The 18,770-nt window shown below is 36.9% G+C and overlaps 1 protein-coding gene across 1 annotated transcript; it reads left to right on the top strand.

Moving 5' to 3' along the window:
- The first annotated feature begins 9,692 nt into the window (after positions 1-9,692).
- On the top strand, positions 9,693-12,700 carry LOC108761877 (protein tramtrack, beta isoform). Its single transcript, XM_018508636.1, has 2 exons — positions 9,693-10,692; positions 12,025-12,700. Exons 1-2 carry the CDS (start codon positions 9,693-9,695, stop codon positions 12,672-12,674), a joined length of 1,650 nt encoding a protein of 549 aa, XP_018364138.1. The 3' UTR covers positions 12,675-12,700.
- Positions 12,701-18,770: the final 6,070 nt, after the last annotated feature.

The following is an 18,770-nucleotide window of genomic DNA, read 5'->3' as shown; positions in this document are numbered from 1 at the left end:
TATCCAGTAAATGTTTACTTACAAGTATTCAAAGAAATATCTATAATTAAGATATAGTAACTTTTTTCCAGTGTACACTTTTTTAATTATTAGAAGTAGACAAAAATAAAAAATGAGTAATATAATATATTATAGGATCGTATATATGTGTGTGTGTGGTAACACAAACTATAGCAATCAAAGCCTTAAACGGTCTAACTGGATCTTAAATCCTTCTATGATTCTATGTGAATTTATATTGACTAGCAATTTTAACCATTTTTTAAATGCTTTTTTGCATCTTCGAAACGATCTTAATTATGCTGAGTGACATATTGAAATCTGTAAATAATTAATTCTTATTGCGAAAAATATTACGCCGGCCGGAAGTCGACTCTTGCATTCCGTGCGAGCTTAAGCGTCCTAAACCTTTAGAAGGCTAAGGAAGCAAAAAATAAGTTCTTAAAGTTAATCTACACTGGTAAAAATTGACACAAGAAATGTTTTTTCCTGAATTCCCAGAAAGAGGGCTTTAAACCTCTTAGTAACAGAATCATTTGGCCAATATTAGATAGATAGACATTTATTTACTTCAGCATTACTATTTGGCCAATATTTAGTGACTAGACTTAAGAAATGCGTTCTAGTCAGTATACTTTGTCCGAGGAATGTCCTGGTTGACGTCTTTAGGACGTAAAAAGTTTTGGCAATTTCTATAGAATCGATTTTGTTAACGTAATAAGCTGTTCGATGGGCATGTAATTCCTAATAAAAGGAATCAGTGAATGTGGCGATATCCTCCACGCTGGTCATTAACATACCCGATCATACAGCGATCAACGTTACGCTCGTAGGTGCACGTGCACGCACACAGCCATGCACACGTGCACGCGATGGACATTGAACGCGCGGTGGAACCGGGAACATCGCACGCATCTCCATACTCTTCGCCCACGAAAAAAGAAAAAGATAGAGACACGGAGAAAGAAAAAAAAAAAGAAAGGACCCGAAAAGCCAACTGCGCTATACCAAGCAACTCCAAAGCTTATGAGGAACCTGTTTTCCTTTATAGGGTTTCTACCTCGTCCTTTCTCGCTCGTCAACGTAACGCTGTAACGAAGGGGGAGTCTCCTCTTTCAGGATGCTCGAGGAGAAAAAAATTTCTCGTCCCCTTACCATTTTGATCGTAGTTGCCGACTTTTGTGTCGATCAAAAATTCGATCTTGAATCGGAGTCGCCGAGTGCTTCGAGGAAGATCGCAAGCATGGCAATGGTCGTGAAAAAGCGCTAACGAATCCTCATTCTTGGAGGCCACGTTAATATGCCTGGGCATCTTATACCCTGAAATCACTGAAATTTCTCTGAAACTTTGCTGTAAATGAATTTTTTTAGCTAAAAATCGCTGAAATTAAACTAAAATTTTTCTGAAATGCTGGAATTTTGTTGCAAAGTATTTCGAAACGTAGAATAATTTCAGTGAAATTTTTCCACCAGAGTACACATGTAATCAACATTTCTTCTGTAATTAATATTTTTTTATATTTTATTGTCAATCCCTTTAATTTTATATTATGGAATAGTAGATAGTGCAAAAGTTACCATTTTTCTCACAGGGATGAATCGTTTTAATGAGAAATAATACTTTGTTTGTTTTCTGAGGTTATTATAAAATATATTAAAACTGCATACATATAAGAGAGAGAATAATTAATATAATTATTTAAAACACATTTCCCTTGACGGTTTTCTAGCATATTCAATCTCTGACTAGTTAGGGCACACATTGAGATTACACGTTTGAAATGCTAAACAAAAGCTTCTGATATGAAGTGAAGGTTTTCCTCAATCATTCCATAAAGGTAATCAATCATTTGTTGTGCCATAGTAACAATGTTTGTGTGCACAATTGTGCCTAGAAACGATATCAGTCGCTATTGCCGTGCCATTGGCATCGTTGTCATGAGTTTACAAGGAAGATAATACGTCATTATCATAGAAATGTAGCTATCAGCTGTAGGCGACTATGATAAGCAAACCATTGGCGCCGCTATTTCTCTATCACTTTTCGTGATATCGTTTTACGTGATATTCAATGACATTTTTTCCTGTCTTTTTATCATAACAATGAACGTTAATCCCAGGTGTTAGATATGCTTCGCATATGAAAGTTTTTCCTTCTCAGATAAAATGTTGCCTAATTACTGTCTTTTACAAATTAAGACTAAGGCGTTATTATCATATGAGGACGGAAAAAAATAAAATAAATAGAAAACAGTTTTCAGAGAATGATTTCCTCTGTCTAATAAATAGGATTTTTATTCTGTTTACTAAAAATATTGATCCTAAAAGTGTCAGTTGATTCGTCAGGGTCACATTTTATTTACGGTAGACAGATACAATACAAATATGGCAAAAGTATGCAGGTAAAGATATTTCACGTAAAGAATAAACGTTACGTTTCTCTAAAATTTCGCAATAGATTCCTTATCACATCAATAATTCGCTATCGTATACTATTGAAGAGAAAGAACTTTTTCTAAATTGTGAATTTCAGAAGGTCTCGACTTATATTTTTTAACTAATTATACTCGTACATACATTTCACGATTTGCCTGATGAACTTTCTCGTTATCTCGGAAGAATCGATTGCAACTTGCTCATTAAGTTTAAGGATTATTATACCCGCGTTATATAAATATATACAAATCGATTTTCAATAATGGCGTAAAAAATTGATTCACAGGCAAAAATATATATACGACGCCCCGTGCGCCTATATAAATACCATAACGCAATCGTGGCCATCGTGAGATGCGTCATGGGTACAAAGTACGAAAGGCGCACACCCTGCAGTGATCAGACCAACCCGCTTATGCACCAGTTGTTGTCATAGCCCTGTATACACATCTGCGCTACCTTCGATATGATGAGATAGAGTTTCTCGATGGCGCAACAGGACAAAGATTCACCTTGCCATCGTCGCATTCCTTCTCTCTTTTTTTCTCTCTCTCTCCCTCTCCCCCCTCCCCTCTCTCGTTTATTCTCTCTCTCTCTCACTCGCTCTCGCTCTCTCGTTTTCTCCATCTTCCCGATTTCCTCTACGAAATTGTCATTGGAGTCGTCATCGTTGCGTTAAGGAAACCGCGCGACCGCTGCACGCATCACTCACGAACGTACACACACACACACACACACACACACACACACACACACACACACACACACACACACACACACACACACACATGAACGTACGCAACAGATGCATGTATACGCACGCGCTTCCTCTCGCACGCACAACCCATGGAAGCGATTTTTCCCTCCTCCGCTTTATCGTGGCTCTTTCCTCCGTTTTTAGACACGCTCACAAGATAAGAGGCCGCATATTTTCGGCCATTCTCGAACGGACGGTTGCACGCGGTTTACGATAAATAGAATCGAAAATTCAGTGAAAGCAGCGTCGAAGGGAACGCGATCGAAAAATTCCACGTCTGAGAGACTTCATGCATATTTTATGTTACAGTCGTAACATATTTTCCCTCATCGCTTCGAAATGTGCTAATATTATTTCTTTCGTACCGCGATAAAGTTTTATTACTTGATGGAGAAAGAAAAAAATTACAAAGTTTTAAATCAACTAAACAAGAAGAAGCACCAATTACAGTCAAAGTCAGAATAATAATTTTATATGTAATTTATCTTTTATTTTTAACACTTTTACTTCAGACATACATGACTGCGTGCTTATTACTTTTGGACTTGCAACACAATCAAACTGACATAATAATAATAATAATAATAATGATCTCACAAATTAAAATTAAATTTGATCGTCGAGTTGGACTGCTTAATAATTTAAAAAAAATAAATCCTATTCCATCGCAACATCGTGCAATAAATAATTTTTTTTTTTATTTAATACGATTTAATAACTATGAATTTGTTTACATTCTGTATATTTGCTCACATTCGATACTCCGGGTTTAATGACTCGGCGATCGATTAATTAATTATACGATTCGTCGGCTTTCTCCGCTTCCGCGTTATTCGCTTCCTTTCTCCCAAAACTTTGCGATTTTCTCACGATACTCGAGTGGAAGCGTCATGTCATCAACCCCCGCATGGTAACGTTACCCAATTCGTGTAGGGCACACCTTGCGTGTGTGCGTGCAGTGGGGTCGATGCGCGTGTTGCCGAGGGCTACGCGCCGAAATTACATACACGCACGCAGGCGGGTTCTTCGTAGAGTTCGGTCGTGGTCGCAATTTTCGTGAACGTACACACGTTAGACGTATTTTTCCCCGGTCTCTCTTTTTCCTGCGTTCGTCTCTATCACGATGTTCCCCCTCGCTTCTTGGCGCGCGCGCGCACGCTCACGCACGAACGCGTATGCGTATGTGCTAGGTACCATCATAGACCTTACCGTGCGGGGAAGTCGACGTGGGTGTAGACTACGAAATAGTTTCCATGCATCGCACCGTGTGTAAATACGCGCGCGCGCGCGACCGTCTGCCTATATGCGCGTACAAGCGCGTGATATGTCCCGCAGGATATTGGCCTAGGAGCCACGTGATTGGCCGATAGTGCGAGCATAGGCGAATAAGTGCGTGTGCTGTGCGTACACGCGCGTGTAGCGATGCGATGCGCCGAAACGCGCCTCACTATCACATACGCTTGCACGCACAATGGCGTAAGTTTTACATATTTTCCTCGGCGTGCTTGATCGCGCGCCGCGCGTTCCCATGAATAACATTGCGACATCGAAATAATCGGATTCGGTAACAAGCCGAAAATTGGAATCGCTTTAATTACAACGTCGACATTAACGCTTTGCTCGTTCGTTAGTTTTTATCAGTTTGTAACTGTGTGATTTTTTTTAAATTACGCTAATCTTACTGGGAACGGTTCCGTTTCATTATTAATTTAATTAACAAAATTGTTGGTTATTACAACGGTTATTTATGTAAACGATTGAATTAATTTGTTCGTAATTACGATCTATTGTTTTAATACGTTGCGATGATCAAAATTGACATACAGACATACAGATACGATACATATTTATGCTTCTTATTTTTAAAGAACTTTAATATCGAGAAAGTACGAGGGAAAAACGATTTTGCTAAAATATCAAAAAATTTAACCAGGTACAGATCTAAAAATAATTTTGTTGGGTCGTCAAAATAATTATGTAGAATGCTTAAGCATTGCTGTGAAACATTTTAATATTCTAAAATCAATTTGAGCATCCTGCATAATTATTTTGACAAGTTAAATTTATTCGAGCCAAATTATTTTCAGGTTCTATTTTTAGCTATTTATTATTTTTAAATACGTCAGCAAAACAGACTTTCTTTCTGTGTAGTTTTTGGACTCGTTTTAAAAAAATATATGAATAAAAATATTGTCAACTTCTATCCGGACTTGTTTTAGAACGATTCAAAGTATGATGAATATTACAAGACCTAGCTAGATACAGATCTGAAAATAATTCTTTTGGACTATCAATATAATTATATAGGACGCTTAAATTAGTTGTTACAATGTCGAAAATATTGCTCGTCATGCTTAAATTTCCTACGTAATTATTTTTATGGTTCAACGAAATTATTTTCAATTTATTTTCAATTTTTAGCTAAAGTTTTGGATACTACAGCAAAATCGTTCTTTTTGTATAATTGTGTTAATTAAAATGTGAGTATCCACAAAATACGATTAGTCTTGTTGAAAGTTTTGAGATATAACGTATACGAGCAGCAGTTTCCTAAATATAACATCGCGCGGTGCAACCATCCCTCTTTATAGTTTATATGTGAAAATGTCATAGTATAGAACTGCACACACCCACGCTTTCTCTGTCTTTCTTTCTCTCAGCACATCTGAGTTGTTCCAAACTGTTTTAAAAGCGCGTCCGAATTTCCCCTCGACTTTTTTCTAATCATAAACTTTAAACCCGAGTCTAATACAAGCGCGATTAAGAAGACGTTAAGAATTCGCATCAAGCTGAAATCTATTTCAAAAACTTTCGCGTACAAGTACGGGTACAAGTTGATGGTACTTCCCCATATTTTCGTCACACGCTTCCGGTGCGGCTCTTGAGCTGCCAGTATTAATTTATCTTCTTGCGAGAAGAATTACGTTAAACTTGTCAGGGCGGGGGCCATGGTCGTGGCCTTAGCGAAGGTTACGCCATTGGTGCCCCAAACTGGCGCACACGAAGAAGGAGGAAACTCACAGACGTGATGAACTCACTTCACCACCCCTATAACTGTCGCCGCGTGACGGGCTAGGCCGAACTCTACGGCCAACGGCATGGTGCAAGCGTCAGTGGTCGTCGAGCAGGCAGGAAGAGAGGTTTTCTGATTCCTGGTGCGCGGACGGGCCTCTCCTGTGTTGGAGAACGTGGAGCTTATATTTCCGGGCGCGCATGGTTCTCCACGTTTGTGCAATCAACAACGGGAGGCGGGGTAGAGTGAAATAAGGGTGCGTGAAGTAAGGAGTGCGTGTACGATTGTGTGTGTGTGTGTCTTTTTTTTCCTTTTTTTTCTTGCGTCTTCCGGATACGGCATGTCCAGCGCATGAGGCGTGTACGCGTTATGTACGTAGGTATAGTAGATAGGAGCTCACGAGAAAGAGAGGGAGCGAAGAAGGGAGGAGGTAACCGGAGTCCCCGTAAGCGCGTCCGAAGTGCACACATTTTGTGCGCTGCACTAGACGCCTAGACGAGATTAAAAAGAGGGGAGAGAGGGAGGGGAAAAAAAGATCGTACGGGATATATTGATAACGGCCGTAAGTCCCTTGGCCCGTCGTTCCTTGATGATTCGCGCCTTATATCCGGGATACCATCCAGAGACTCACGATATAAGAGAGGAACGTTAGTCTTCAGCCTGCATCTCTCTGGCTTGTGCTTGCTTTTATTAGATCGCCGTCCAACGTTTCGTCGTCGCGAGAGAAGCGTCTACCAAAATCACTATAAGTAAGTTCAACGCACTTTTTCCTCCTCCGCTTTCAACGATCCACGGGGCAAGGTGAAACTAATTCGCATCAGCTTTTTGCTTATTAAGTGCAAAGTGTACTGGGGGCATTTAAACGGGTTTTTAACGTAATTTAAAACACGCATATATAAAAAGAAAACATATAAAGATCCTTGAGACGTTTAGAAAAAAATACAAGAGTAATCGGAAGATTTTTTCCTTATCGTTTCTTTACCATTAACAATACTGTTGCTTATTTCTCTAGACTCTTAACATCTCTACGCTGCACTTATATTTATCGTTCCTACGAAAAGTTTTTTTTTCTACTTAAAGTGAGAAGTTATTGGATCATCTCATCCGACTTTTGTTTTTCCGACGTTTGTGGATAATGTTTTTCTTTTATTTCTCTTTCGCCTTGCGCATTTGTTTTTGCAAGTTTTAAGTTGGCGAATAGATCGGTCGAGGATAATTTACATTTGTCGACCAGATTAAAACGTCAAAATAGTTTGCTGGCATTATTAGCCATAATCGTACGGTTCCACGTATGCAACATTTCCCAGCTCACGAGACTTCCTTATCTCTTTCTTATCATCTGCTTGTTCCTAATTCCTACTGGGTCGACTGTAATAAGTCGGTGAGAACGCGTGACTCACCCTACGCGAGAAATGCAAATATCGACTAACTTCCCCTCATGAAGCGATTTCACCCCAGAGAGCCACGAAACATCGATCGTTTTATTTTCTTTTATCTCAATTATACTCGCAATTATATATATTTGGGAAGGGAAAAATAGAGAAGCGGAAAAGTGACAGATCTGATAAATTTAAAATGTTGAACCCATGGGATGTGTAAAAATTGCATATTTGTGTATACTTGACATTAAAATGTCAAAAATGAATTACGCAGAAACGGAGATAAAGTAAAAGTATGAATAGCAAAAGTAAAATCAACAAAAATAACAAAGACACGTTTTTTTTCATCATTTATGTCAAATCTGTCATTATTGGTTAAGGTAGAAGAAATTGTGACATTCTAAAAATCTTTAATAAAAAAGCGCTGCTTTTATCAATTTTATACAAAAGTACGAAAATATTTAACTCTTTGGCAGTAAGTTTGACGAGGGATACAAGTTAGTTATTGCGTTTGTAACCTGGTAGTTCGGTTCTTTTATCGTAACATCTAAAAAAAAGGGTTAAGAGAAAGTAACAGTCAGGTAGATTCATTGGAAAATCTTTTTTTACGCTTATTTTGTCTCGAGAGTTTTATGATAACTAGTTTTTTGCTTTGAATTTGTCGATGGCAAGGGTTAAAAAAGTCTCCACGGGCATCTGCAGACAATGGTTTAAGGCAAATGTCACCGTTCAGTTGATGCTCGTATGTACCTTCAACGAATACTGTATGAAAATAACGAAATTTCGTAAGAACTGACGCGCAATTCTTAGGGACTGCATTTGTGGATCGCATTACAATTTCATCCGCAATATTCAATTTTATACCCGCCTTTATTGACGACAGGCTATCGTCGACAGTTCAATATAATGCTACACAGTACGTATTAATATTATAGTATTATTATAATATTAATACTATTTTTTGGTAATATAATTCTAAAACGAAACAAGAAACTTTTATATTATGGTAAATATTTTATATATAAAACATAATTATTGGAAAAATTTCTATACATAGCATTACTAAAATTTAAATACAACTTTTGAATAAGATAGAATGCTTTTTGATACATAATGTAAATATTTTGCGACGTCTGTCTCGACATCGTCTTATCATATCTTTATCGTTGTGGTCATTTTTTAGTTTGTATAGTGTTGCTGTATTTGTGTTGCTCGTTTCTGTTTCTAATCGTATTCGGACCTTAAGATATGTAATCTTTGCTACTTTCGAAAACAAGGAGGACGACAATGAGTTTTTGGATTCTTAACTAAAGATTAACAAGGAATGGCATAAAAGAAAAAAAATGGGAGTACTTTATCTCTTTATCGCAGACATTTAACGGTCAACTTTATATGTTGTAATCATACAGATCGTGATCGTCTTGAAATGTAGACCTATTTTAATGTGGCGAAATCGTCTATCATAAGTATTTCTAAATAACATACAAATTAATTATTTTATACATTTTTTCGGATATGGATTATGTTAAAGACAAAGGAAAGGTTCGTAAATTCTTTAATAGTTAGTTTAACAAAATTACGAGATGCAGAAATTTTATGATAGTGAGCTAAATCTTTTCTTTTTGTAAAAATAGTAAATTTTATACAATTTCCTTATTTTCGATTATTTCTATTTGCAATAAGATCGAAATTGTTTCAGTTTCAATCTTATTTGAAATATTGTTGATACTTCCTGTTGAATATCGATAAAAATGGAACTTTTGTCGATTTAGTTTTTAATGGCGAAAAGAAAGTTGTACATTGCAAATGACAAACTATATAATAGTGCATGCATTAGAATGCAATTATGACCTTTGGTCCCTCGCACAGTCCCTTATCACTAGATAAATTCAATAGCTTTAGTTTCGAGAGTTTTTTTGGATATTTGTCAAATGAACGATGCGTCACTAGCAGGAAACTCTAACGTTAGGGTGGGGGGATTGCATGTGTGAACAACATTTCGATCTCGTCGCTCGACCGAGTCAGTCGAGCTGCAGTCTAGCGTTTCTTTGAATAGGACCGTGTTTGCCATAGATTGCACGCTGATAGATAAACGCCCTTGGACATCATGTTTGCTTCGCAACAGTACTGCCTCCGATGGAACAATCATCGCTCGAACCTGCTGAACGTCTTCGAGGAGTTGCTGCACAACGCGGCGTTCACCGATGTCACCCTTGCCGTCGATGACGGCAGGACGGTCAAGTGTCACAAGATCGTGCTGGCTGCGTGCTCGACGTATTTCCAGACTTTGTTTCACGAACTGTCAGGCTATAATCACCATCCAATAATCGTCCTTAAAGACGTTGGATTTCCGGCGATAAAAGCGATATTGGAGTACATGTATCGCGGCGAGGTGAACGTGGCGCATGAACAGTTATCCGAACTGCTGAAGATCGCGCAAGTACTGAAAGTAAAAGGCCTGGTTGAGGAACGCGGTAGCAATACGCCGAATACGTCGAATACGCCGCACGATCCTCGCCCTGAGGATACGTCGGTATCGCCGCCACCCGATATCAGTACCAGTACCAGCACCGGCGGCGCCAGCCACTCGTCACCGCCGTCTTACTACTCCCTTTACGGGAACTCGCAAGATCGCGGTTCAAGTCACCTGGCAAGTTCATTACCAACCGGCTCGTGGCCGTTGTCGTTACATTCCACGGGTCATCAGCTTCCAACTTCGCTCTCCTCCGTTCTTGACGGAGGTGGCGGGAGCGGCAACAGTGGCGGGTCCTACAACAACGGTATCGAAACCTCGCCGTTCAAACGCCGGAAGCTACTGCAGCCTCCGTCAGGCCTGCTGATAAGTAACGACACGCCGATATTGCGCACGGTACTTGGCCAGGCTCACGCTGACAGTTCGCAGGCTCTGCCACTCTTGCAACCAGACAGCCATGAACCAGTCAACTACCGCAACGCAAACAGCAATGGATCCACAAACGACAGCGACAACCGCCGCAACAACGACCTGGCTCACGGTGAAACGACGGTCTACGCCGATGCCTCCTACGCAGACGAAGACGAAAGAAAATCGTCCCCGCAGTCTTACGCAAATACTGCAAGGAACTCAGGTAGCAATAGTAACTCAGATATCGCAGGAGTTTCATATTACGCAAGCACAAATTATTTAAAGTTGTTGGCTTTATATTGTCTACAACGTATAAACGAATTGACGAATTTATTATCCTCTGCGTCATATGAACACAATTCACATGGAACCACTGATCACATGAAAACAATTCACATGGAACCACAAGGTAAACATGGAATCACAGTTTAACCCTCCGCGAATCAGGTGGGGTGTGACATACCCTAGCAAGATGAATTTCTATAACTTTGTAAAAAGTACGCGCGCATGTTGCCGGTTTCATGCAACTGGAGAGTGCATTGTTACCAATCATACTAAATTATAATATATTTATCAAGCATATAGTATGAGATATACCCACGTATGATCCACCTGGTTTGCGAAGGTTTAATAATCACACGTAAATGAAAAACTACTTCCTTAGTAAAATATTAATATTATTATAATAGATTATATTATTACAATGTGCATATTTTTACTACAAAATTTGCCACAACGGAAGAGATCGTGACTTCGGGCGAGAACAAGCTTGTATTTTCTGTTATAAAAATCCGATCTATATAATATTTATATTCAATTATATTTTTATATATAGAAAATATAATATAAAATATAATATTAAAAAAATACAAAAAAAAAATATATATATATATCCTTTTAGTTTTTTTTATATTATGTTTTAATATTCTATAGATAATATTATATTTTTGATAATTTTTTAAATAAATAGATATTATAACAATATTAATTTTAAACCATTAAGTATAATAACGCTCGAAAATATGCACAGTAAATCAAATTAATATAACGATCAATAATCGAGCAATTTTTGGATTTACAGTAATAAAAGGTTTCCATATTTAATGAGATATAAGTGATAAAAATGAATATATACGTTTTTGTTCACCAGAACCTTCTTCAGTTTGAATAATATAAATTTTAAACTTTTGTTGCTATTCCATGATATTAGAGTTCATACAATTATCTTGCTATTTATATTCGTTCTCTTTCAGATTGTAAGGGAATTTCTTGATACATCACGTTCAGTAGTGAAATTTCATACGTCAATTTCTAAACTTTTTTTTATATGACTAACTCTCCTCGTTTAACGGCAAGAGTCTCGTTAAGTTATTAGTTTAATACGGTCAAAAATGTGAATACACCCTGGATAACTCGGCTCTGTGAGTCGAAATGTATTTATTCGTTCGTATCACTTACGTCTTATTAAATATAGAAACTATTGTATTATAGTAAATTCAAAAATTGCTCGATCATTGGTCGTTATATTAATATTAATTTGATTAATTTATCGCAGCTGCTGCGGACTGCGTTCAGCCGAAACCCGAATGGAAACGTTATAAGCAATACACTCGAGATGACATCACCTCGGCGATCGAGGCAGTGAGAAAAGGTATGAGCGCCGTTCAGGCAGCGCGAAAATACCAAGTGCCATCACGTACGCTTTACGACAAAGTGAAAAAGCTGGGCATCCCTACATCGCGGCCATTCAAGCGCTCAGCAAGCAACGGAGGAAGCGGGGCTTGTTTCCCGTATGGCATCGGCGCCAACGTGAACGGCGCTCTTTATGACAACAGTGCCGGCAGTGCCAATGCCCTCTCTGAAAATGAGAACGAGAGTAAAGTCAACGTCACTGAGAGTTTGGCCGGCACGAGTGCCGCAGTTTTCGAAGCCACGTATGCAAAGACGAAGGACCGCGGCGACTCAATGTCAGACTCGATGGCCAGTTGCAGCTCGAGTCCGGTGATACGTGGCGTTAAGCAACAGCAGGACCTGGATGATCAAGTAGAGGACTTGTCGGTGAGTCGCAAATCCGACGTTCCAGTGATAGTACCGCCATCCACTACATCGACCGCGATTAAAGACGAGGCGCAGGAAACAGGATTGGACAGTAACGACTGTTGCGATTACAGTCAACTTTTACAGCCCAATGATAGAAGAAAATAAGTAGGTAACGAGTAGTTCAATTTGCAGCAAGCTCAATTTCGTATTTCAAAGTTAAATTTGTTTCGTTTTAAATATTCTGTCTTTCGTCTTTTACGATTTTTTTTTATACTTCCACATTAAACTTCGTAAAGTCATAATGTCCGACGAACGAGAAAGTCCATCAATTAGACATTTTAAAATAACCGTTTTCGTATTATTTCCCCAAATTTTCTAATTTCTATTTCTCTAACAAATTACATTAAATCTTTTGCTTTTGACGTTGAGCTCCTGATTATTCCATCTTGTCATATATTTCTTTATTATAATTGTAAAAGAATTTCCTTTATCGCATTTCTTTACCGAGTGTGCATTTTCATTCCGGATAGTCGAAAATAGATTTTGCAGAGTATCCGCCACAAATTTGATTAGTAGAACGTAACAGAACAAATGCAGAATATGACTGATTGACCGCAGAAACCAAGCAATATCTTCCATTCTGTAATCATATAAATGATATATTCTATTTTTATGAATTTAACGAAATGACAAATTCTGCTCGATTTCTACTGGCAATCAAATCATGTCGGTACGCAAAATACGAAATTAACGCGGACATAATTGACATCAATTTGCTGCAATATTCTTCTCGAATGTGTTGGTGAACAACTAGCGCAACATTTTGCCGGATCGTTTTGTATGTATATCTGTAATTCTTTGGATATACATTTTGATATGGTAGACGAACGTAAATGTATTTATTCCTGTTTAAATTTATACGAAAATAAGATCTATATATAAATAATCATTATGATTATCTTAAAAAATTAAATTACTAAAGTAATGATAAAGCTGTTAATTATTGCAAATTTATTGATCGTTGTTCGTGATTCGCGATTTGCGTATAGTTTAGAACTAGCCTAAGGTATATTCATTCAAAATACTTTAAAATTTAACGCAAATTACGGTTTAATAAAACAATTGCACAAAAGAACGTGTCGCGAGGTAATAATCGTTTTCAACGCGAACAATGACGATAAAAAAGAATGTGTATGAGAAGATATGAAATTTAAAAAAAAAATATATACATACAAATATTTTGAAACTTTACTCAAAAATATTTCTAAGGTTAGATAAGACGAACACATTTTATAATGGTACTATACCGCGCAACATTTGGAGATTTTTTTTTTGCTTGCGACATATTCATTTGTGCGGATATTTGTCTACCGTAATAGCATTAAAGCTTTAACAAATTGACAGCGAAATAATACAAGATTCATAAATGGAATCTCTACTATTACGCTACGTATAAAGTGTCCTTTTCTCCCCTCACTATTGTATCAACGTAAATGAAACAAAAATGATGGGAGATATTCTATAACGTGCCAGTAATAAGTGCAAGCATGGAACCATTAACACTTTCCGGATAATAGGTTACTTGCATATGTGCTGATTTATCATTTTATTATAAACTTTGTATTATTTTGTATTGTATTATTTAATAAATATCGCTGTTAATTTGTTAGCATTCGTAAGTACTTCGTTGTATTTGATCGTTACTGACCACAGCTCCGGGATACGATTGCAATATTGCTCAAACATATCAATAGTAATGATAATAACGGAATACCTCATGTAAACTACGTGTTCATTAACGTAAGACTGATAAAACACAGACTTGAAATATCAACGTATATCACCGATACGTATAACCTAACCGATTGAAATACTCAAACCTAATTGAGACAAAGTATCGAGAAAGTTTCAATTTGCAATTAAATAAAGATACAAATTTTCTGTATTATATCTGCAATACGGAAAATATTAAAGAATGCAAAAATGTATATTTACTTTTACAGTGATCTTCGAAACACGAAATATAAACACTCCAATTATTAATTTACAATTGTTTAGCATTTTGCATACATGATAACATAACATATAAAAGAAATACAATAGCTCGATTCGAATAAACATACAAGGTTGGGCAATGAGCCAGATGTAAATACATAAAACAATTTAATAATATTACATTACACACAAACGTTTCGACTCCGATCGAGTCATTTTCAATGTTAGGAAACAAATTTGAAATTACAAAATAATAACGTCGGAATATATAGACCTTAACAAATAAAAACGTCTGAATATCTAACCATAAAGATAAAATCAAAGTCTCTCATAGCGTTGTCTGCATTATTACTTCAATTTTTTAATAACAATGTGACCTGACGGATTTTTTTTTATACATATAAAGAAATTTTTTATAATTGGACCTACATTATATAACAAGGTATTTAGAAGTATATGTTTTATATAATAAGCATCACAGACTTGATATTAACTTTAATTTGACTGTTTATAAACATGATAATACAAAGATGAACTTTTTATATCTGGACTAATTTGGTTATGCAGTTTTGACATCACTTATGGAGGAAAAATTTCTTTACCAGTAATTTTAACTATTCTTTATATATTCCGACGTTATTATTTTGTAATTTCAAATTTGTTTCCTAACGTTGAAAATAACTCGATCGGAGTCGAAACGTTTATGTGTAATGTAATATTATTAAATTGTTTTATGTATTTACATCTGGCTCGTTGCCCAACCTTGTATGTTTTAACATATATAACATATATTTCTATTTTTAAAACACGCTAACTTTGTATTAGTTTCAACATTTTTTAAATTTCGTGATTTAATTTATTTACTTTTATCTCGAAACGTATGTTTGTAATTTATATGTAGAAGAGAAGATGGATAAACAAATTACGTTTAATTAAAAACGCATTGTAAAATATACAGTTGCATTCAAATGTGCTAAATGGGCATAAAAAATAGATCAGAAAGGTCAACGCTTAATAATTTTTTGTCGATGCTTTGCCTCTTTACGCAGACCAAAGTTACCTTGAGCATTTCTACCTCGATATATAAGTCATTCCATATTTACCGCAATAGAATTTTTATAGAGAAGATATTTACTGAATGTATGCGAAACAATGCAAGAGAATGCAGTACCTGCCCGCTATGTGATCAAATGCATTTTTTAGAGAATAAATCCAAACAATGCAAAGATCTCTGAAGTTAAATTACCACCGTTAATGTATTACGTAAGGCAACTTGAAGCCCTACTATATTTTAATTAAATAAATGTTTTATTTAAGAGTGCGTATATTACTTTATTTTAGTCATTGTTATCGCTATGCATTATGATTTTTTATACCACAGAGTGCACTGTAAGTACAATAGTACAACTAGCAAGTAAGATACGTTATTGTTAGGCTTTAATAAATTTTACTCAATCGAGAGTATAACGTGCACTAATTAAATATTCGTCGAGCGATGTAAGAAGTATACGCAAGATATCCTATTTTGACAATTTTTCACGTAAAAGAATTTTCATTAACCGTCAATCTTTCTTTTGCTTTTCCTTTTTATCCCGATACGTTTGATCTCTTTCTTTGGCTCATTTAACAATATGTTTGTACATTGTACTCTCTTTTCCAAAATGTCTGTTTGTCAAACTGGGATAACTTATAGATGAGGAAGGTGTAGGATAATTAATTAAGGAAATATACACACGTATCCATTCGTATGTACGGATACGAGTACATTGTTTTAAAAAGCCGATTAGTTTATCAGAGTATATCGTGCAGCGTTGATGCGAGAGCACATTTTATATAATCGGTATATCTATTTTAATCCACGTGTGTGTGTCTGCAGAGCGCATTTCGAAGCACCAACGCGCCTGTATAAGCGTGTCTTTTAAATATGATACATGCAACGTGAGGTTTTTTGCCTCAGTACGTGCCTTCATTAGTTGATTAATCTTTACGATGTGAACGCGGCGCGTTAATTATTAGTGTTGATTTTATACCGTTTATTATCAGCCATCACCATGTTGCGTAAAATACGAGTTCATTATTAATACGTGAAACTCTATTATCTCACTCGTGACATTTTGATCTTACTCCTTGTTCATTTATTCATACAATTTGTAAATAGTCATAGGCGGACAATGACACTTTTAACAATTAGCGGTGTAAGACTGATTGTAAGACTGATTTTTTTTTTACTATGTGACTTACACGCACACGCAGAATGCGCGCCCACGTATAAAAAAATAAATAAATATATATATATCTAAAAATGTACAAGTATATAGATTTATTTGTGCATATATTATAATATAAAAATATATATATATATTTTACGAAAAATAACAGCGAAATATATATATTATATATTTACACACTTGCTCTCACGAAATATATGTTATCAATAATTGTGCAAGTTTGTTACAAAATAAATCATATAATCTTATACACCGTTGTTGCTTATTAATCAATCCCGTTAATTGAGTTTACCTTGATTAGAGAGTACACACGTGTGGTATGTCGAGTTCAGTGATCCGCACCGTACCTCGCAATTCCGATCGTTTTGTGCCAGTGCAGCGTACACGTTCTTGTGCGCTCACGTGTGTATGTGTGCACGAGCAATGGCGGATTAAGGCTTTCGAAGCTCTATAGTCACAATGTAATGCGATAATTCTTCTACAGGGTGTCGCACGAAATTTCTTTAGCTACGTCCTACAGTCGACAATGGGGGAGTTGAAGAAATTTAGATGATTTAATCATTATGACTGTTTGTGACATCACTTTTTTTTGTCGTAGATATTCCCAGATAACAACATCTATCTTGATGTTGGCATGTTGCTCGCAAATAACTAAGTGTACGTTTCTATCAGAATTGCAACAACTAAGTCAGCATTTATGGGTAAATTGATGCCTTCACGATATGACAGCTTTATGAAGCAACTTGCCAACAACTTTAAAATTTTCATCATCAAAATTTATGCTATTACCGTCATGTTGTCTTAATAATCTATAGGATTATACAATGCCATCATATTGCCGATAACGGAAACTAATTTTGATGCTGCTATCTTGCCATTAAACTATTGTGCAATACATTGTTGCTAATATCAGTAGATTCATAATCGTTGAAGGCAAATGGCAAGTTGCCAGCATCGTAGACAACATTTATACGACTAGATTTACGCCAAAATTATAACATTAATGTTATGAAATCTGGCCAATCACAGTCATTCCATTCTTCAGAGAAATAGTTTATAATATAATTGGCCAGTTTTATGACGTCAATGTTATAACTTTGGCGCGTAAACGTAAAAACGAGCCGTGTAAACGTAGTCATAAGCAATTACAGATTTGCACGATTTTGCTGAGATACGCTTGGTTATCTGGGTCTCCGCAAATTGCGATTTAACAGGATACACGCGCACAAATATTGTATTTATTTTTCAAACGTTTATTTTTAAACCGCCTGACGAGCGAGAGAGAGAGAGAGAGAGAGAGAGAGAGAGAAAATTTTAATAATAAAATTATTATATATTATTGTAAATAAAATTGTTGATCCGAATATAGCGAGGGAAATAAAATATGATATTCGCGGTGTGATTGATCTATAATTAAGTAAATAAGCAAATAAGAACGCACACAAACGATTGAAAACCATTTCGCGAAACTAGAAATGAGATGGTAACAATGAGGAGAATGGGGAAAGAGGAATGAGCTTTAATCGAATCCTCCGAATGCATCAGGTATGTACGTCGAGGAAGCCTTCTAAATGACGAAACGACTTGCGTGGCCCTCGCAGCGTAATTTCGGGTTCTCGGCAGGGATTGCGGAGGGGAGCGCAACGGAGAAAGATAGGAAAGGGAAGAAAAACAGGGAGAGGATGGGAAGGAAAAGGATAGGTAGAGAGAAACACAGTTACGTCCCGCTAATAAGCTTCATTCCTCGATACGCGCGCGGGGAGAATAATTATGGGCTTGCGCAGTGCGCTCGAGTCTTTGGACGACTGCAGGGGGTTGAGAAAGGGGGATTGCAGGGTGCCGGGGCTGAGTTGCCGAGAGGGTGAATCGAGGAGAAATAAAGCCCCGAGCCCAGCCGGCGAATGCGGCCGCGCGCGCGGATGCTGAAATCTCGCTCCGCCCGCTCGTCGTCGTTCTCGTCGTTCACGTCGTTCACGTCATTGTTCACCACCTCGTTGTCTACCTTTTCATCGTCGCGGTCCCGTATCTCGCGCGTCGA

This window comes from Trachymyrmex cornetzi, unplaced genomic scaffold (assembly GCF_001594075.2).
Source record: "Trachymyrmex cornetzi isolate Tcor2-1 unplaced genomic scaffold, Tcor1.1 scaffold270, whole genome shotgun sequence".
Lineage (NCBI taxonomy): Eukaryota > Metazoa > Arthropoda > Insecta > Hymenoptera > Formicidae > Trachymyrmex > Trachymyrmex cornetzi.
The sequence above is the reverse complement of the archived record's forward strand: the minus strand, read 5'-3'. Positions and strand labels throughout refer to the sequence as shown.